The sequence below is a fragment of the Thalassophryne amazonica genome, chromosome 14 (assembly GCF_902500255.1).
Source record: "Thalassophryne amazonica chromosome 14, fThaAma1.1, whole genome shotgun sequence".
NCBI lineage: Eukaryota > Metazoa > Chordata > Actinopteri > Batrachoidiformes > Batrachoididae > Thalassophryne > Thalassophryne amazonica.
The window spans coordinates 15,392,038-15,413,614 of NC_047116.1; the positions used below are offsets into that span (position 1 = coordinate 15,392,038).

Below are 21,577 nucleotides of genomic sequence, written 5' to 3' on the forward strand. Positions count from 1 at the left end.
ACCGGCAGCAGCTCAAGAACACTTGAATTAAACCTCTCAATGAAAATAAGAGCTGCAGCAGCAGACTTCTCCTCTCACATAAGGGGCTTATTACACATCAGTTATGTTTGAGGGTTTTCCTGGAAATGCCTTTGAGGGATGTGATCATGCTTGTAACTGAGGATAAGCAGTGCTATACCAGCCCCTCCTCTGAGGGAAACAGGACCTTGTGAACTCTGGTTTGGGAGTTGGTCTGCGGATATGAATTAAAAGGATTGAAAGCTGCTATTTCGTGTCCAGCAAGAAGACAAAGGGCATGTCTAAAGCTGTGTTCTCATATGAGCGCTGGACAATGTCCGGTGTTTTCCTTTGCTTTTACACGTGCAGCAAAACAGCAGATTGTCCGTAGCAGACGCACACTCACTGGGAAAAAAAAAGTCCATTTGGTTTTGGCGATGAGTGGCAGGGTGCAATCAGAAAATTATCCAAAGAATTTAATTTACTCATTCTCCCTCTTTCCCCCTTGGGTGTGTGTATGTTCCAAGCGCTCATTAAATCATATCATTAAAAAAAATACAACTTTTAATATAGCATCTACCTATTATTGCCTTACCCCAATTTTAGGTGATAATTAACAGAAACAAACAAGCAAACAAAAATACAGTAACAATTAGAGTGACAGTAGCAGTGACTAAACCATCCACAACTGCAGCGACAGCCTAAAGGTCACTGAAAACCTTTGGACATAGAGATTAAACCTGCTACTGTATTAACAAATCATGAAAACTGAAATGAACTTGACTGCACAGCAATGCAAAAACAGCAGAAACTACCAGCAGACGCTGATATAAGAAGCTTCTAAATGGCTATAATAAAAGTTTGGAGCATTTTAGTGTTGCCAAAGGTTCTGCAACCAGATATTAGTGAAGGCTGCTAGTAATTATGTATTCGGGGTACATTTTGTGTTTGTATCATTTCACTCACAGGGGCAGGGGTGGTGGTCAAGTGGTTAGTGCACTTGGTTTCAGTGTGGAAGGTTCCCGGTTCAAACCCCATCCCCTGCCACATTTCGACATGTAATGTGGAGTTGCGTCACAAAGGGCATCCGGCATAAAACTTGTGCCAATTCAACATGCAGATACACCTTGGGTTTGCTGTGGCGACCCCAAGTGCAAACAAGAGAGCAGCCGAAGGGACATACTTTTGTCATTTCACCCACATGAAAGACATGTTTTTATTTCTCTCCTTTTATTCTGCACTCTTGGATATTTTATTAAATGTGATGATTATACAAATATCAGAGTATCAGACGTACAATAAGTAAGTAAGTAATATGTTTCTTTTAATGACAGCAGTCAATATAACAACTAAGCAATTATTTGAACTGCTATATACAAAATGAAATTAACTTCATCTTAATGTAATTGTAGGGGAAACTGGCAAATTATACTGTATTTCTTGTCTTTCTGATGCCTGATTCTGTTTTTTCTCTCTGTTTAAGGTGCAGCTCCATCCAGAGATGGGTGTGGTATCTGTGCTGGAGACCCTCCTGTCCTGTGCACCAACAGCATTTCCTGTATATTCATTTTGTGAACTGTTCTGCAATTTATGTCTGTAGTATCGGCCGGCCGATATTATCGGCCGATATATAAGCCCTTTTCAAAGTACTCACTATCGGCTGAAATTTTGCCGATAGAACGCCGATAATTTCTCATAAACAGAACAGTTACTGAAATAATGTTTGGCCTCAAAAAATCCATATCGGTCGGGCTCTAGTCTGTAGCATGGCCCAAGCAGAGGGTCACCCCTTTGAGTCTGGTCTGCTTGAGGTTTCTTCCTCAGAGGGAGTTTTTCCCCTTAGCACTGCTGCTCTGGGAATAAGTAAGGTTAGACCTTACTTGTGTGAAGTGCCTTGAGGCAACTCTGTTGTGATTTGGCGCTATATAAATGAAAAATGAAACACTGTCAGCCACTAATTTTGACCAGGACTGTAACCATGAAATTTTCTCATCTCCAGCCAAGTACCGAGGCCAGCAGCTACTAAGCCATTCTGTCAGTATTTCTGATAATACGTGGCATGAAAGAGTTTCTGCTGTCTTGCACAAACAGTATTCTTTTCCTTTTACATACAGTCAGGTCAGTCAAGTACAGCCAAAGGTTTTGTAAATTGCTTCTGTACTCCACCACAATGGAACTGAAATAAAACATTGCAGTATAAAATTCCAGCTTAAATTAAAGGGGTTTAACAAAAATATCACATCAACTACACTGGAATTACAGCCACTTGTATAATACATAGTCCTTTTTGAGAGCCTGTAAGTAATTACACAAACTAAATAAGAATTTTTGTTAATACAAATAAGCACAATTTTTGTTACACTTCAGGGGATGGATACATGAACATTTACAAGTCAAAGAATATGTTGTGAGACTTTAATGTTATATATCAATAAGAAATATCATGAATCTGTCTTTAACAAGCAGTTCTTATAAACAGAAGACAACAAGTGAAGGAAGCCACCCATGGTAATCCCAAGGGAGTTAAAGTAGACCTGCATTGAAATAAATGCAGTCAGATCTTTGGACCAAAAAATGACGTATTTACACACAAGATCCTTCTGAATGTAGTAAAGTAAATCTGCAAGCCCAGATCTGTCATTCAACGGAGAAATCTTCATTTGAAAATGACAAATTTACAGCTAACATTTAGCCCTCCGCAAATTGGACGCTGCCGAGACGTCAGGGACAAGACCCTCTCCCAGCATGCATTGAGCGCACCAACTGTAATTTGTGGATTTACATCAGTTTGCATCTGCACCTTTTTCTTGTCTTTATACGGAAGGATCTACTTTTTAAACTTCATATTGTCTTGCGGTACGCTTGGTGAGTACACATTTCTTTTATTTGTGCTTGAACATTATTTTTGTGGACTTTTTCATACGCCCGTTTGAGTGGTGTTGCAATGAAAATCTACTGTCTTTCACCTCCAGTGTACCGTCGCAGGCTACGGAGACGAGACCCGCAAAGAATTCAAGACATTAAAAATATATAAACCTCTCTCAGCGGCCATGGAGCTCTGCGGCTCTGATTACCGAGACGTGCGGCGCTGCGGATTCTGCAGCAAGAAGTCTGTCCTTGCGAGCAACAGGTGTCACCGCGCGCAGTCTCTGGACTTGTGCCAAGTTGGCTGCAACTCCATTCAGTAGACAGAGAGGTGGTGCTGGCTGCACAGCAGACACAGGGGTGTGAGTGCCGTGGCGGAATTTAACAAGCGCATGCACTCGGTAAGCGTATCAGGGGCAGTGAGAGCGAGGCGTCGGAGAATAATGTCGCCCGCTGTCGATGCCGCCGCTGATCTGATCCCCGGATCTGAACAAGCAGAGCTGTATCTCACATTCATTGCAGCTTACTTTTGGATGTTGAAACCAGGATGTGTATAACAGCAACATTACTAAGAGATAAAATCAATTTCAATGCGGGATCGGACTGAAGGCGGGAACGCGTCGTCTTGTCACTGACGTCATGGAAATGATTCGGATGTACAAACTGTTTTCACAGAGGGCTAAATGTTAGCTGCAAATTTGTCATTTTTAAATGAATATTTCTCCGCTGAATTACAAATTTGGGCTTACAGATTTACTTAACTGCATTCACAAGGGTCTTATAAATACATATCAGCTATTTCTTTTCTGAAATCTGTGTTGGGAAAGTGTAGTGACACGGACCCACAACAGGGGGTGCAAATGAACGGTCAATAGATGAGCCAAAATATAACAATTTAATGTTGTGAATGTGCACAACGAACATACAGACAATCTCAGAATATCATAACAGTCAATACACAAAGGTGACGTGTGGGCAGGCTCAAGGATAGAAGACGTCTGTCCTGAGGAGAGCCGGAACCACACGATTTCCGCCGCCCCAGAACCTGGTGAATACTGGAGCCGCCAAGTCCCGAATTCCCAGGTGATCACCGTCCCCGACTGTCGGATCTGGTACTGCTGGCGAAGAACAAAGACAGTCAAGTGTGGGTGTGTGTACACCCAGTAACAACAACGGTGGGAATGCCACCTCCACCTCTCACTCAATAACTTGCAGAGTACTGAAGATTCCTCAGGGAAAAGAGTGCCTTCTAGCGCTCCCTCAGCTTCCACTGACAGCGGTACCGGTACTCCTGCAAACACTCACAATATACAAACAATATTGCAAAACGGCTGAGGATATTACCTCCAATGAAGTATGATATCTCGGCAACGAGGTGGAGATGACGTCTGGTCTTTATGGAGTGAGATGATGTTGAGTAGATGGGTGACAGCTGTCAAGAGGTAATGAGCGACAGCTGTCACCCCCGGCTGTGTCCATGGCGGCAGCACCCTCTCGTGCCTGAAGCCCGCACTTCAGGCAGGGCGCCCACTGGTGGTGGGCCAGCAGTACCTCCTCTTCAGCAGTACCTCTGGCGGCCCACACACAACAATCTGACCACATTTATTTCAATGCAGGTCTCCTTTAATGGCTTTTGTGGCTATGACTGTAGAAAGCACATAGTGCAGCTTTAGTGTGCTGCATCACTATTTATAAGTTGTGTTTTTTGTTTTATTTTACTCTGTACAAACATGAACTAGGGGGCACAATTCATGTCAGTTCACCCAATACGAAATGTCATACACAGGCCTATACGTCTTTTCTCCTGTGGCACTTGCAGTAATACAACCTTGCCGCTTCTTTTTCCATTATGTTTTCGACCACTCCGGTCATGACAGCAGTGAAATCTAAAGTATTATCAGTCATCCCTCTCTGCTCCACCAACTACATGGATTTATACTGTAGAAAAACACTGGCAATGTTAAGAAATATATATAAAAGTATAAACTTGAACTGAAAAAAAAAAAAAAACCTGAAAAAAAAAAAGGGAGAAGGCATTTAAGTATCAATCAATCAATCAACCTTTTTTTATATAGCGCCAAATCACAACAAACAGTTGCCCCAAGGCGCTTTATATTGTAAGGCAAGGCCACACAATAATTATGAAAAACCCCAACGGTCAAAACGACCCCCTGTGAGCAAGCACCTGGCTACAGTGGGAAGGAAAAACTCCCTTTTAACAGGAAGAAACCTCCAGCAGAACCAGGCTCAGGGAGGGGCAGTCTTCTGCTGAGACTGGCTGGGGCCGAGGGAAAGAACCAGGAAAAAGACATGCTGTGGAAGGGGGCAGAGATCGATCACTAATGATTAAATGCGGAGTGATGCATACAGAGCAAAAAGAGAAAGAAACAGTGCATCATGGGAACCCCCCCACAGTCTACGTCTAAAGCAGCATAACCAAGGGATAGTCCAGGGTCACCTGATCCAGCCCTAACTATAAGCCTTAGCGAAAAGGAAAGTTTTAAGCCTAATCTTAAAAGTAGAGAGGGTATCTGTCTCCCTGATCTGAATTGGGAGCTGGTTCCACAGGAGAGGAGCCTGAAAGCTGAAGGCTCTGCCTCCCATTCTACTCTTACAAACCCTATGAACTACAAGTAAGCCTGCAGTCTGAGAGCGAAGCGCTCTAATGGGGTAATATGGTACTACGAGGTCCCTAAGATAAGATGGGACCTGATTATTCAAAACCTTATAAGTAAGAAGAAGAATTTTAAATTCTATTCTAGAATTAACAGGAAGCCATGAAGAGAGGCCAACACGGGTGAGATATGCTCTCTCCTGCTAGTCCCCGTCAGTACTCTAGCTGCAGCATTTTGAATCAACTGAGGCTTTTTAGGGAACTTTTAGGACAACCTGATAATAATGAATTACAATAGTCCAGCCTAGAGGAAATAAATGCATGAATTAGTTTTTCAGCATCACTCTGAGACAAGACCTTGCTGATTTTAGAGATATTGCGTAAATGCAAAAAGGCAGTCCTACATATTTGTTTAATATGCGCTTTGAATGACATATCCTGATCAAAAATGACTCCAAGATTTCTCACAGTATTACTAGAGGTCAGGGAAATGCCATCCAGAGTAAAGATCTGGTTAGAGACCATGCTTCTAAGATTTGTGGGGCCAAGTACAATAACTTCAGTTTTATCTGAGTTTAAAAGCAGGAAATTAGAGGTCATCCATGTCTTTATGTCTGTAAGACAATCCTGCAGTTAGCTAATTGGTGTGTGTCCTCTGGTTTCATGGATAGATAAAGCTGGGTATCATCTGCGTAACAATGAAAATTTAAGCAATACCGTCTAATAATACTGCCTAAGGGAAGCATGTATAAAGTGAATAAAATTGGTCCTAGCACAGAACCTTGTGGAACTCCATAATTAACTTTAGTCCGTGAAGAAGATTCCCCATTTACATGAACAAACTGTAATCTATTAGACAAATATGATTCAAACCACCGCAGCGCAGTGCCCTTAATACCTATGACATGCTCTAATCTCTGTAATAGAATTTTATGGTCAACAGTATCAAAAGCAGCACTGAGGTCCAACAGAACAAGCACAGAGATAAGTCCACTGTCCGAAGCCATAAGATCATTTGTAACCTTCACTAATGCTGTTTCTGTACTATGATGAATTCTAAAACCTGACTGAACCTCTTCAAATAGACCATTCCTCTGCAGGTGATCAGTTAGCTGTTTTACAACTACCCTCTCAAGTATGAAAGACAAAGCGGTGAAGTGAGGAACCTGCAATAATGGGGAGCCAGACATATGGATGTAATTGAGGATAGATGAGTTGACGTCATCTCACAGTTACCTTATCAGGCCTCATGCAAAACGGCTCCAAACCACAAAACATGCATCTGCAGAAACATCAACGTCAGTAGCACATACACAACCTTCTACATCATACAAAGGCATTTTTCTGCAAGAACTCATTTCTTGGGATCTTTTAATTAGGCCTTGTACTTATGTGGAATGGTTAGCATGTTTGCTAAGGCTAATCCTTTAAACTGAGAACATTATTGTTTCTCGTTTGATTTTGCAAGTGAACGTTTAGTGCCCCCCCACTTTTTAAACACACATTCTGTCCTTCCCATTAGCCTCTTTGGCATGGCTACACAATGACCTCATCTGGAACAAGCTGAACTCCAGTAAAACACACACACACACACACACACACACAGCAGCAGAGCTTGTACAGTCCCATATAAGGACTTGCCGATGATGTAATGGGCGCCACTGGCTGCCAGTGGGACTCTGTGCAGAGCACTTCTCATAATGTTTGGTTTTCCTGATGGAATGTCCACATCACTGGGATCGCCGAGAAAGGGAGAGGTGAAAGAGCAGAGACGATTTATTCTCTGAGGACTTTAACGGCAGAAGCCAAAAGTACAGCACAGGTAGGAGCCATCGAAAAACTTGGGAACAATGCAAAGATATGGCATGTCACTTCAAATGTTCTCTGCAAGTACAAAATTAGCTGCTGTCGACAAACCGTCTGCCGGACAATTCTGCAGGCATTTCATTGCACACTTATAGTAACTTCAAACTATCAAAGAAAATGAATTTTTTTTAGAAAAGCTCTATCACTAAAACTTGCACATCTGGCTTTGGTGTGCATTTTAGTTCTAATATCTTGTTACAGATTCCTGCTGCTGTCCGCTCTATTAAACGTGAGACCAAACAGTGTGACAGGATGAGATTTTAAACTTCATGCTAACTTGATTTGCATTACATCTAATAATACACCTATGAACTTAAAACCTAAAATCCCTCATGATGTAAAAACAGTCACTCTGCAAAACCATTTGAACTTAAAAATGCATAAAACAATATGAAGTCTTGTGTAATTAACATTAGCTTCCCTAGCAATATGCATTATTTCGTTATTACCCTTTTCTAAGAAGAGTCACGCTCCAGGGCATCTTAGAAAGTGTGAGGACTTATGTCTAGAACATTTCTGATCAGCACACAAATTAACGACTCAAACATACAATACAATATTATAAGTGAGTTTAATGATTTTAACAATACAAGTAGTTGAGCTGCAAAGAATTAATGATATTAAATTAATTGCCTGGAATTTTCATAATCAATTAATCCTATTGAGTAATTTTTTTTTTAAATAAAGTCCAAATTCTCTGATTTCAGCTTCATAAAAGTGTAAATTTTCTGGTTTCATTAATAATTTCTGTACTTCACTGACAGCAAACTGAATATCTTTGAGTTGTGGATAAAACAAACATTTAAGGACCTCATCCAATGCCATTTTTAAACCATTTTCTGACATTTTATGAACCAAACAGCTGATCGGTTAGTCAAGAAAATAGTCAACACTTTGATCGATTGTGAAAATAATCATTAGCTGCAGCCCAAATAAGTAGCACTGAAAGTGACACTACTTCAGATGCAAATTAAACAGCAAATGTTAGTTTTAATGCTCTGGTGGGACATCATCATCAATCATACCATAGGACAAGAAAAACGTATTTTGACATATTGCTCTGGGCATGTGGAGAAACTGACAGCACTCTCTGAATGTATCGATTGACTATGTAATTAATTCATAGAGCATGAGGGAATTCCTGCCCTGATATGAGGCAGTGTTTGAGGCGCACAGAAGGAGGGGGACTGGGTGTAGTGTTGAGGGTACACAAGGGTAGAGTAACTTCTTAATTAACAAATACTCCCTGCCAAGGGACCATCTGCTGTGCTAGTCAAAACATCTGAAAGAAAATGTGCTGCTGAGGCAAAAAGTGCAGAACCAGACAGAATTACATGTATACAGGTAAATGACACACACGCACATATACATACATACATACATATATATATATGCACAATAGAGAAAGGAAATGTAGTCCTATATCTTGTAAAATTCAAAACAGAGTAAATTATGTTTCTGGTTAGGGATGGGCATTATAGAAAAGGAAAAAAAAAATCTTAAGGCAATCTATTTTTTTCATATCAGTTGATATATATATATATATATCACAATATAATCAAATCACAATTTCTGTAAAGGTTCCTTTGAGACATGAAGATATAAGGCTAACTTGGTATTTTTTGTCAGAAGTCAAACATGACAAATGCACCGTAGAGCAACAACTGTATAAGCATAAACGGAGCTCTTAATTCAAAAGCTTCCAGTGTTATAGGAGAACATAAAATGGGCATTTGGTCAAGTGCAGCCGATCTGCTCTGTGTAAGCCTGATCCCATCAGATCTCAGAAGCTAAGCAGTGCAGGACCTGGTTAGTACTTGGATGGGAGACCTCTTCGGAACACCAGCGGTGTGTGTGTTTCTCCAGGTAAAACTGGAGTTGCGTCAGGAAGGGCATCTGGTGTAAATCTTGTGCCAAATATCAATGCGGATCTGGCTCTATCCACTGTGGCAACCCAGAAAAATGCAGGAGCAGCCGAATGGACAACAACAACATTATTTGGTCAACTCCAAATAAATTAAAATTAATAGTAGTCTAAATTCTGTTCAACTGCAACCTTTCAAGTTTTACAGCAAAACACACTGAATTTGTTCATCAACATCAAGTAAATGAGTAAACAAAATTTAAAAAGTCTAAATTCAGAACACTCAGGTTCAGGTTTTATAAAAGAACACTAAATTTGCACCCCCCCCACCCCCGGACAAGCTCGAGCATTTTGCCTTTTTCATATACCCATGGAAACAATTTCCTGCAACTTCAGCTTACAGCTTATTTAAAATTACAAACTAAGCCCTTGTCCACACGGAAACAGATACAATCATTTTATTTGTCATTTTAAAGTGTTGCATATATATATATATATATATATATATATATATATATATATATATATATATATATATATATATATATATATAAGGGGTGTCGTGAAAAAAAAAAAATTGATTCACGTCCAAATCGCAATTCTAATTTATTATGATTCTGAATCGATCCAAAATGTCCAAGAATCGATTTTTAAAAAGCATTTTTTAAAACATGTTCTTGCTTACTCACTGCGTGTACTGTGTGCCAGGCAACGGCTTCCGTACTACGGGGGGGGGATGGTTGGTCTGGCGTGCTTCAAACACTCGTGAGCTGCAGAGTTCAGTGGCTGTAGCTTAGCATGGCGGACGAAAAGCTAATTCAGCCAGCACCGTCTTTGCTGAAGGCAAATGTTTGGGCGCATTTTGGATTTTATTATTTGCTGCATAAGAAGGAGCTTGACATGACTTATGCAGTGTGCAAAATTTGCAAAATGAAAGTCAAGTACTTCGGAAACACTTCAAATCCACAAGCCCAAATGCTACGCCATCACCCGGAGCTAAAAGAGGGGAGCAGCGGTCTCTGCCGACTACTGACCAGCGCTTCGCGAAACTGCCAGCCAACTCCGAAAGAGCAAAGCAGATAAGTAAATTTACATGTAGAATCACTTGATTAACCTTGTAAAGCTGCATTTTCTTAAACATAAACATTTTTTAAGTTCTCAGAGCTCTTTGAATTAAAAAAAAAAAAAAAATCAATTCTGAATCGAATCGTCACCCCAAGAATTGAAATCAAATTGAATCATGAGTTGTTGTACGATTAACATCCCTGATATATATATATATATGCCAGCCCTGTATGTGGCACTGTAACACTCCTGCAAAAAAACAAAAACCAGAGAAGACGACATGGCGCGTGCGCATGACTGGTGTAAGGAGTTAATCAATGTAGCAGTAGAAGCTACTCTGCAAAGTAGCACTCTGAGTAAAATAAAGCCCTTTAAGAGAACAAGGGTCCACACTAATCATCTGGAATCCACTTATTGCATATTTAAAGCGAAGCAGTGTGTTCGTGCGTTGTTAAAACCACATGGCAAAGGAAAAGGATGCCCACTTTAAGTGAATCAAGTCTAACTATTCAAAAACACGCATTTATTTGGATTCGATCACAGTTTTTGTCAACAGGGTGAACAGCGGATTTATCAATGCTGCTTTTGCGGAAAAGCTGCACTCCACAGCCCAGTTTTTCCACAGGCTGTGTTCAAGTGCACACGCAGCTGACTGGGGATTTTGCAAACCGCAGGCACTTTTAAAAATGCCGCTTTTTGCTAACCGTGGCAGCACGGTGGATTAGTGGTTAGCACTGTTGCATCACAGCAAGAAGGTCATGGGATCGATTTCCACCTGTGGCCTTTCTGTGTGCAGTTTGCATGTTCTCCCTGTGTTTGCATGGGTTTCCTCCCACATTTAAAGACATGCATGTTGGGTGAATTGAAAACTTTATAATTACCCAGGTCTCCCTTCCTAAAGAGATCTCGATCTCAATGGAACTTACCTGGTTAAATAAAATTACACAACTTGGAAAGCTCAGAAAATCATAATGACGCAATAAATAAATAAATTACCCGGGAAAACAGAGAAGGAATATGAGCAGAATTAGTTCTATCAACATTCTATCAACAATGTCTTTTGTTTATGTCAAGGAAAAGTTATTTCGCAATAATTATCGCCCAGCCCTAGTTTGAATGGTGAAAATGTTATTATGAACTATACAACAAAATCAGGCATCCATTTCATTTGTTTCTCTCTGCAGACTTCAGCTCCTGATTGCAGACAAGAGAATACCAAAAGAGGAGAAGAATGAAAGGTGACGATCAGCTTTAAAAAGAGAGGAGCTGGCCAAGCTGCAGACTGTTGCATGACTGGTTGTGAAGGAGCAGCAAACCGGTGGAGGAACAGAGTCAATGTGTCCAAGAGCTGACTACCATAACTGACCACATAAAACCAAGAGCACAGAGTTTTTAAGTTCAGGGGAAATGAGGTGAAGATTGAATTCCTGCATCCAGTGGTCCAACTTTCCATCTTTCACCAAGCTCCCAAAGACCATGACTGCAAAAATAGCTGATGAGGACACTCAGAATCAGCAGCTCCGGCAACAGATTGTGGTCCTTGGCCACAAGATCAACCAGTTGGCAAGTACGAGAGCTGTCCTGAGCAAGGCAGGAGAGGAAATCTGGGAGATGAAGGGCAGGCTGAGGTCTACACAGGACAGAGGAGATAGAGGGAAAGGGACACCAAGTGCACACACAGAGGTGGACGTATTGAGAAGAAGTGCGATGGAGATGGAAGGGAAGGATGAGGAGTTGATAAAAATGGCAGATCAGTGCAGGGACCTGGACCGCAGATTAGCAGAGGAAAGAAACCAGTGCCGCAGCCTAAAGATTGAGCTGGACAGATAAACAGTAGAATTAATGAACTGGACAGAATAGAGGAAGCTTTAGGCAAGAGCAAACAGGACTGTGGGGCACTGAAGGCTAGCTTGGAGCAAGAGAAAGATTTTAGCATGATGTTGTCTAATGAGCTTGAGACTCTGAAGGTGAGGGTGAGAGAGCTAGAGACCGCTGAAAGCCAAATGGACAACAGTGAGTCTGTGATTAGACACGACCTGGCAAAGCTCCGGACACTGACCGTAGCTTTAGTGGAGGACAAAAAGGCCATTGCCGAGAGGCTCCGACAAGCTGAGGAAAAACTCAGCAACGCGGAAGAGAAGAGAAATGAACAAAGTAGCTCAGCAGCCACGAGAGAAAAACTAAGAGATGAGAAGCAGCAGACTTTAAGGTCTAAGGTAGATTTAGAGGAAAGGATTAAGGATATAGTGAAGGAAAAGAACGACCTCCAAGGAAGACTGAAAACAGAAGAGGAGAAAAACATACATCTACAGAATAAAATAATAATAATGAAGAAGAGGTTACAGGTCCTGGAACAGAGGAGGGAAAAAGAGGAGAAAAGGGAAAATGATAAACACATCCATAGCTCTGTTCCAAACAACACAAACCACTACTGTCAAACAGAGAACAACAAAGTCAAAGAACTGAGCCAGGAAGTAGACAGGCTGCACAGAAGACTCCAGGACAAAGAAGCATTGGAGAGAGAACTTTTGAAAGTAGATGAGAACTTTGAGTCTCTGGAAAGGAGGTTTCAGGATGAACAGAAGAGGACCTGGGCTTTAACAGAAGAGCTTGAGGTCGCAAAGAAGGAAATTTCCAGGTATCATCAGGTGGAGAAGCAGGAAGTCAACCAGGAGCACCTTCTTCTTTGCCGTCTCCAGCGAGAGCAAGTTAAATCCAGACTGTTGGGAAAGGAAGTCGAGACCCTCAAGAAGAAAGTTCAGAATCTGACGGGGACAGAGGAGTCGATCTGCAGGGTTCAGATGGCTCACTCCACACTACAGAAGAATCTGTCCCAGCAGGAAATCAGGAACAGAGAGCTTGCTAATGAAATTGAGGAGTTGACTACTGAGCTGGATCGGCACAGAAAAATTAACAGTCTGGGAACGTCAGTGAATGGAGGACTCTTTTCAAACCCTAAGACCACAAGAGAGGTCCAAACTGATCCAGTGAACAGCTCCCCTCCTGAGTACAGCAACCAAGTGCCTATCGTGGAAAACAAAGATGATGGACCAAATCTCAACAGAAAGAGCTCAACTCCAGTCAACAGCCTAAATAGTGCAAATAATAACTTAAGTCAATACAGAGGCCAGTCAGTCAATGAAACGGACACACATCAAACGGTTAACAGAGAGGTGATGATGTTGACACATACACCAGGACAGCCACTGCACATCAAAGTGATGCCGCACCACATACTCAACACAGCCACTCTAGAGATCAGCAGTCCCACTGCAGACACGGCCACATCCTACACCAGCACAGCCGTCATCCCGACGAGCGGAGCTGCAACTAAACAAAGAATTACCATAATCCAGAACGCCGCCCTATCTGCACTCGAGACAAAGAGCATCAGTTCCAGCCCGAACCGTGCCACCTCGCCTGTCACTCGGCTGTTTAGCCCCACTACAACAGGCTCTGCAACACCTGACCACAACTCCCCCATCCAAATCGTAACAGTCAGGACCTGCTCTCCAGAGCCAACGGAGGTTTTAAATCAGGCCATCTACTGCAAGACACCGGAAAGGCAAAACGCATGGCAGCATCAGGAGACCAACAGCACCAACACAAACTCCAGGTTCATCACCACAGAGGACAATAAGATCCACATTCACCTGGGGAGCTCCTATGTCCAGTCTATAAATGGCACAATGCACGGCGTCCCACAGCCTGTTGGGCCGTGCTATGTACGTCAAGAACAAAAAACTCAAGTAGTCGCCAATGGCTGCCACATCAAAGGTGTTGGTAAAATCACCAGTAGCATCACTATAACCCCTGCTAACTCTCCAGGTCCACATCCTTCAAATATTACAGTAAGCGGCCTTTGTGATTAGGTGATCAATAATGTCAAACTTGTTGCCAATCCGACCTATTTTTTTTTATTCTAAATAGAATTCCACTGTGAACTCTCAGTTTGCAGCACTTAGGTAAAGATATTACCAACTGGTATTTTGTAGTATTTGTCCTGCAACAGCCTTTGTACAGTCATTATTTTCAACTGCATGACATGTATCAAATATCTGTATGTGAGATATGTCAACACAAAAGTGATATTTGCTCCAGATTTTTTCTGCCCTTTATTCAGATTTATTTTCTTTATTTAAAAAATGCTGCGTTTTCTTTTGTTCATCTCAAACACTGAGCTGTTTTGGCTGAAGAATGTGGTAACAGCCAGCCAGTTTAAATGTAAAACAGCCGTGGGACCAGCGAAAAGAATCATTAAAGTGATAGCATCTTTGAATATGGAACAGTCTGCAGAATTGAAACGTGTCTGTAAAAAAGTTTTCACCTTCACATTTTGATTTGTAAGGTCCATAATATTTAAACTTTGATAATGTGTGTGTTATTTTAGATGTCTATTGTAGCAATGAACGCTGAACACAAACGATAATAACTAGTAGTGCAGCCACTTTAATAAGAGGTTAATTACATTCAAAAAGGTGAATGGTGTGGGAATCGTAGCCCTTTTTTGTGGACTCCCACTTTGAAGATGACAGGTAAATTTACAACTGGCTAACTGCACTGATTCACTGTGTAAATGTCAAGATGCATGGCAATTATTTCATGCAAAATTATTTTTTTCTTATTCATTACGATTTGGGCAGTCTTTTGCAATTTGTTCATGCTTGTATTGCAATGACAATGAAAATCTGGTTAATTGTGCAACATTATCTCTATCCTGCAACTAGTTGCATGAAAGTTTCACCATGTGAAGCCAGCCTAAAGATGAGAATCTGACCTGTGTGAAGAGTGTCCTCAAAACCTTGAGAAACAAAGCTCATTTTCCCATCAAAAACACCACATCACAATTCAAAGTGGACAACACGAACTGTGTTGTCCTCTTTGTGTATATCTTGCACTTCTCACCCAGAAATATACAAATAATAAATCTAAATCAATAAATATATTTTCCTTCTGTTAGTGACTTTTCATTTAGTGAAAGAACTTCTCGGGCAGCATGGTGGCTTAGTGATGAGCACTGCTGCCTCACAGCAAGCAGATCATGGGATGGATTCCCACCTGTGGCCTTTCTGTGTGGAGTCTACATGTTCTCCCCGTGTTTGCGTGGGACACGCAGGTTATGTGGATTGGAAAACTTTAAATTGTTCTTAGGCATGAATGTGTTTAGTTTGTCTACATGTGGCCCTGCGACAGACTGGCGTCCTGTCCAGGGTGTACCCCGCCTCATGCCCTATGACTGCTGGGATAGGCTCCAGCCCTCTCATGACCCTTAATTGGAGTAAGTGGTTGAAGATGAGTGAGTGAATGAAAGAACGTCTCTTGAATGACCTTTTCTGAATTGTTTTAAACAGGTTTACATATGGGGCACCACAGTATATGGCCACCAAATTCAGCGGTTTGGTGACAAATATTAACATAACTGACCCATGTTTTGACAAGCAAATTTTTCTTGTGTGCATGTGTAACACTCTATTCATGCTTTTTGTTTAAATAATAATTTCATATTTTAACGTAAGATGACTTCTGGGAAATCTGCATCTGCAGGGTTCTCCCCAGACAATGGAACAACGGCACCGCGCCGTCATACTGCCATCTAGCGCCGCTATAGTGTAGTGTCATCTCGTGATGTTTTAGCAGTAGTTTTGGTGGGAATCTAACCCAAATCTAATCTAATCTAATCTAACCCGCTCTTGCGGGAAATTTCACATAAACAACTTCAGCTCTTTATTTTATCCGGTTTATATCCAGATGACAAAAACCATGAAAAAAAACAAGCCTTACACAAAGCCAGATCTCTGCATTCTTTGTTTTCGTCTTGGCGGGTACTGCAGCCCGTGCGGGGTGAAGCGATCGCCTGGCTGTCTGGGGAGGAGGCACACCGGCACCAAGCGTACGGAGGCAGGTGCACAGCCGACTCGATCAACGCTGTCTGCTGCGGGATCGATCCGATCACAGGCTAAGAATGATGCTGCCACTTCTGTGACAGTGAACATGGAGGCTTTTATAAAGAAAACAGCAGAACGGAATTCAAAAATATTCAGGTACCGCGACACACTGAGATTTTGGTGCTTGACAGCGGCATGCATTATTTCCATTTTTCTATGTTTTAAAGGACATGTTGCACTGAAATCATAATATTTCCAAGTGTTTCCAACAGCGCTTCATAGAGGAAAACGTCTCAGCCCGCACTTGAATAAAATGCTGCTAACCTTAAAAACGGAACCACAGATTACTTACAGAGTTTACATAAGTGTGATATTGTGTTATGATGACTCGTTTCTAAGGGATAACTGTTAACTTTGATGCGGTCACGGTAAAAAGAGCAGCCACTTTCCACTGTGCAAAAACGTAGTGCGCGTGCACATTGCACGAGTGCGGTGCATGCTGCTCTGTTACAGAACAGTCTCATGTCAAGACAGTCTCTCAAAGTAAAATAAAAATAAACCCTACCAGCTCCACTGACAAGAAGAAAAATAAAACCTGAACAGTCATCCACTTGTGATTTCCAAAGTCCGCTCCACCAAAGGAGTTCCCACGCACGGATCACGCACGATCGCCAGCTTTTGTTGCGGAGCTCCTCACAAAGTTCTCTCACGGTTAGATAGAAAGTCCATTATCTCCTGAAAATAACGTGATGCCTCATATTCACGCCGATGTGAGGGTGCTGCCATGCATGGTACTCACTCCACACCAGCAGCAATTAGGGAATTAAGGACCTTGCCCATGGGCCCTTAGTGATTTTCTGGTCAGGCTGGGATTTGAACCGAGGTTCCTCTAGTTTCAAGCCCAATGCTTAACCACTAGACTAGACCAACACCTCCCCCAAAGACAATCACCTCCCCATGTGTGAGGGAACTGCCACCCAACTAATTAAGCGACTAAGTACATAAAGCAACCTGTGATCTGCAGCATGCCTGGTTTGATACCCAAAACAAGGATGCCTGTAGTACCATTTCTCTGCATTGTACTATCAATTAAAGGCAAAATACCCAGTAAAAAGAAAGTGCAATGGGAAGCATGTGTCAGTGGAGCAGGTAATTACTGTTTATGAAATAATTCATTAAGTACAACATTAGTACCAACACTTATCATACCAGTCCCCGCAGAAGACTGCCCCTCCCTGAGCCTGGTTCTGCTGGAGGTTTCTTCCTGTTAAAAGGGAGTTTTCCTTCCCACTGTCACCAAGTGCTTACTCATAGGGGGTCGTTTTGACCGTTGGGGTTTTTCTGTAATTATTGTATGGCTTTTGCCTTACAATATAAAGCGCCTTGGGGCGACTGTTTGTTGTGATTTGGTGCTATATAAATAAAATTGATTTGATTTAATATCTGATGTCACAAATAAAAAAGCAAGGTGATCCACTACTGTAAAAAGTTACCCAGCGGCAAAGAAAACAGTAGATACACAGCTTCACTGACTAATTCAATTACTCCATCTACAGTGAAGTAATGTCAGAAAAATTGATTTAATCGTCTTTGCTCTCTATTAATAACTGAGGTGCACAACTGCCATAATACTCATATTTCATAAAATTTTCATTTGAGACAACACTGATAACAGCGCAGCACTTTGAAACCTACAAATTATAAGAAAATCACTTTCTATTTTTTAAAACAATTATTCAATCATCTACTGCTTGCCATTTACTAGTTCAGGTTTTGCTTTTTAAAATGAGGTCTAGAATTTGATGAACAGTTTCTTTAACAAAATAAAATAATAATGTAAATAAATGAGATTTTTTTTAAACACAATGCAGTTGTGATAAATACTATACTTTCATCATTATTAATTAGGTAAATAATTATTTGCAAGGCACACAGTTAAATACAAAATCATATGTTCTTAGCTCAGGATGGATTTGTCTGCATGTCTGACAAGTGTGTTTTGTCACTGCTGAATCCTGGACCTACAAGGACTCCCAATCCCAAAGGATACAACCAGGAATGTTCTGATGCAAAGTGATTGGAACTGGGGCCAATCAATGCATTGTTTATTTGTTTTTTTATTGTTGTTGTTTTTAATTGAATCTTTAGGTTTGTCCTGAACAATCACTCAACAATGACCATTTAAATTAAATGTACTTTTCCTTGCCAAGTGCCAAAACACTGACTACAGGTGTCAAAAATGTGCACAAATCTATTATATCATCTTCCAGACAATTTACCAATGAACAATATGCATGCTGACCACATCGACTGTGCAGAGAACATGTATTAGAGAAAGCAGATAATCAAGTTAATTTTAAACTTGGAATACCAAAAAAGAAAGTGTTATTGTCAAGTACACAAAAGCAGAGGATGTTTAAAAAACAATCAACAAATATGAATAAAGGACCAGATGCAATTTGCAAAACAAAAAAAGAGAAAACTGACCATTTCAACGATACTATCTGCTGAATGGATAATGACTTGTTTATTTCAGATTTTTGCTTTCAGGCTTTTTTTTTTCTGGCAAACCTTTTTTTATGTCAGACCACTGCAACATCACCAAAATGGGATCATTTTCCCACGACAACGAATATTTAAACAAATATCCGTAAAAAAGGCTCATTGTTTTTCCTGATGCATTACCTGCATTTCTGATGTAGGGAATAAAATCAATTATAATTTAAAATGAATAAACTTGACCCTATTTCTGCATGGCAAGCAGCAGGTTAAAGCACATCACTGCCCCCTATTGGTGGACATAGTGAAACGAATGCTTAAAAGAAGTTTTTAACAAATCTCCCCCCAAGTCAATTACAAAATCTCACAAATACGAGTCCCTGAAGGCACAGGCAGTATTTTAATAATATAATGTGATCCTGTATATATGAACTAAATAAATTTCTGCAGTCATTTTCCTGTTGCAGAAACATTTGTGCAACAGGAAAATTACGCAAATGTCCCACCAGCACAACAAAACACGTGCTTGGACAAGTCACACTAACGTTACACCAAGTTACACACACCCCCAGTCTGACGGGTTAAGGCACTTAAAAAAAAGTTAATTTGACCTTAACACAACCATTATCGTCATTCGGGAGTTATAAGCTAACAGTGGCTCAGAGCTAAACAGAGTAGCACGCTGTCCGAAAGCGACAAGCTAATGGGAAGCGTAAAAAAAGAAAACACGAAAGAGAGAAAAAATAATTCCATTGTGAAGCCAAATACCTGAAATACTGTCATGTATCCACCACTCGTCATCCAAGTCATCACCCATTTCACTTAACTATCGGCTAATGTAGTAGCCTGAACGTGGAGCGCAGGGGTGCGTTCAAAAGCAGCACGTTCACAACATGTTTGGCAACAAGTGAAAGGGGGTATGTTCACAAGCAACATGTTCATAACGTGTTTCTCAATAAGTAAAATGTATGACTGGGGATCATCGGCGTATAATAAAAAATAAAGTAAGCCTGATAAAATTCTAAAAGCGTATGCGTGCAAGCATTATGTGCATTTTAGGAAGTACCGCCAACGATGTGGCCGTACTGCCGCAGTATGCAGCTAAACGCAGCATTGTTGAAGATGATGAAATGTTATTGCATCTCTTATGTGTCATTCCATACAAGTCAAACTACAGATAGAGAAAGACAGGCAGGAAACATCATAAAGGAGGTGTACAAGAGTGAAAAGAGGACACGAAAGAACGCATATATATATATATATATATATATATATATATATATATATATATAGTATATATATAATTTTTATTTATTTCTGTTTGTATTTTCATTATTATTATTATTATTATTATTATATTATTATTATTTTATTGCATTTTCCACATGTATTTTAATTTATTTAAAATGTTTATTTTATTTTTTTTATTTATTGCATTTTGCATTTTACATATCATCCAGTTTTTTTTTTCTGATTTGGGGTTGTAAAATATGGAGATGGGTTCTGTAAGGCTAAATTTGCCAAAGGTCAATCAATGGGGTCAAGGTCATGTCTGCTTGTTCACCATGAAATTGCCATTAAAAATTAATTTTGCCAAAGCTTAAGGAATTTAATTTTCAAAACTTGATTTGGATGAAATGTGGCACAAACCTTATGTGGATTCCGGAAATGCCCTGGCAAGGTCAGCCAGTGGTCAATCATTTAGGTGAAGGTCAAGGTTATTGGGGTCAAATGTCAGATTGCTACAGCCCTTACTGTGTTCATGCCAATGGGAACTATTCCTGTGTATGGATAATTTAGTTTGCAGGCTTCAAACCTGTGAAAGCTGGGTTTCAAACAAGACTGCTGGCCCTGCAAATAGTGTTCATATGTATGCACACAACGTTGCATCTCTACGCCTACACACATGCACATTACATCTCACTGTAAGACCTTTTTTGGAAACAAAAGAGCAACAAAAGAAAATGTCTTTCAACGCTGTGCTATCCAGAAAAGTCACTTTTGTTCTCTTGGACATTTAATTTGATTCCTAATAAAAGAGCTTTTTAAGTTGTATTTATAGGCCATAAACCACAAATTTTAACCTTTACACAAATGACATTTGCAATTATAAGATAATCTTAAAGTATTCATCACAAGGTGATGTTTCTATAGAGGCAGAGTGTTGTTCTATATAGCGTACATTACAGAACACTCACACAGGCCGTGTTTGATGCTCCCTGTCATTACGGCCGCGCTGGACGCAGAGCAGAAAGGGAAGTGAAAACAAAGGAGGATGCTGCCATGATTGGAACAGTGCCCTCTTTTCTGCAGCTGGAGCTGAGAGGAGGGAAGGAGGGACCAGTCGTCCAGGAGTAATTGCATGCTTTTTTGTGTTTCTCTCTGAATAACATGTTTTGTCGCTGGTTGGAGCAATGAGACTTTTGATTAAAGCATCGCCACAAAAAAAAACAAAAAAAAACACACACACACAAAGAAACAAAGAAAAAAACAAAATGACTCCTGAGGAAAGTGTGTAATGTGGTCAAAATGGTTGTGTCGAGTAAACTAACAAAAAGTAGGAGGGAAACATAGCAGAGCAGATAACTGTAAGAATCGTTCAAATCCGGTTACAAGCACCAAAATTTGACTGTGTATACATTTTGGTACATATTGTAGAAAAATAACTTTAGCCATTTGAATTTTCAATAGGGGGGCAAGTAGGGGTCAATTGAAGAATTGCACAGGGTCAAATTAAAAAAAAAATGTTCCAATCATATTGAAAGTGATACCATTTTATGTATCTGATGACGACGATTCCAAAAAAAGTATAGTTTGGACTATCTATAACTGAATGTTCTGGAGTTATGGGGTAAAAGCAGCAAGAATGGTGACAAAGGTCAGTTTCAGTTTGTACAGGGGTCAAAAGTTAAAGTTGCTCCA

The 21,577-nt window shown here is 40.6% G+C and overlaps 2 protein-coding genes across 4 annotated transcripts in view; one reads left to right on the forward strand and one right to left on the reverse strand.

The window, feature by feature from the left end:
• Positions 1–19,543, reverse strand: part of cmss1 (cms1 ribosomal small subunit homolog) — a 53,329-nt gene extending 33,786 nt beyond the window's left edge. For all 3 annotated transcript variants that reach the window (XM_034186172.1, XM_034186171.1, XM_034186170.1), the window contains exon 1: positions 19,424–19,543. In XM_034186172.1, the coding sequence (XP_034042063.1) occupies positions 19,424–19,472 (49 nt within the window). In that variant the 5' untranslated portion in view covers positions 19,473–19,543. The remainder of the gene's footprint in view (positions 1–19,423) is intronic.
• Positions 7,154–14,703, forward strand: LOC117524400 (filamin A-interacting protein 1-like). Its single transcript, XM_034186168.1, is given in 4 exon segments — positions 7,154–7,298; positions 11,456–12,093; positions 12,096–13,357; positions 13,412–14,703. Coding segments are annotated over 3 exon segments (2,340 nt in total). The 5' UTR covers positions 7,154–7,298; positions 11,456–11,747; the 3' UTR covers positions 14,144–14,703.
• Positions 19,544–21,577: the final 2,034 nt, after the last annotated feature.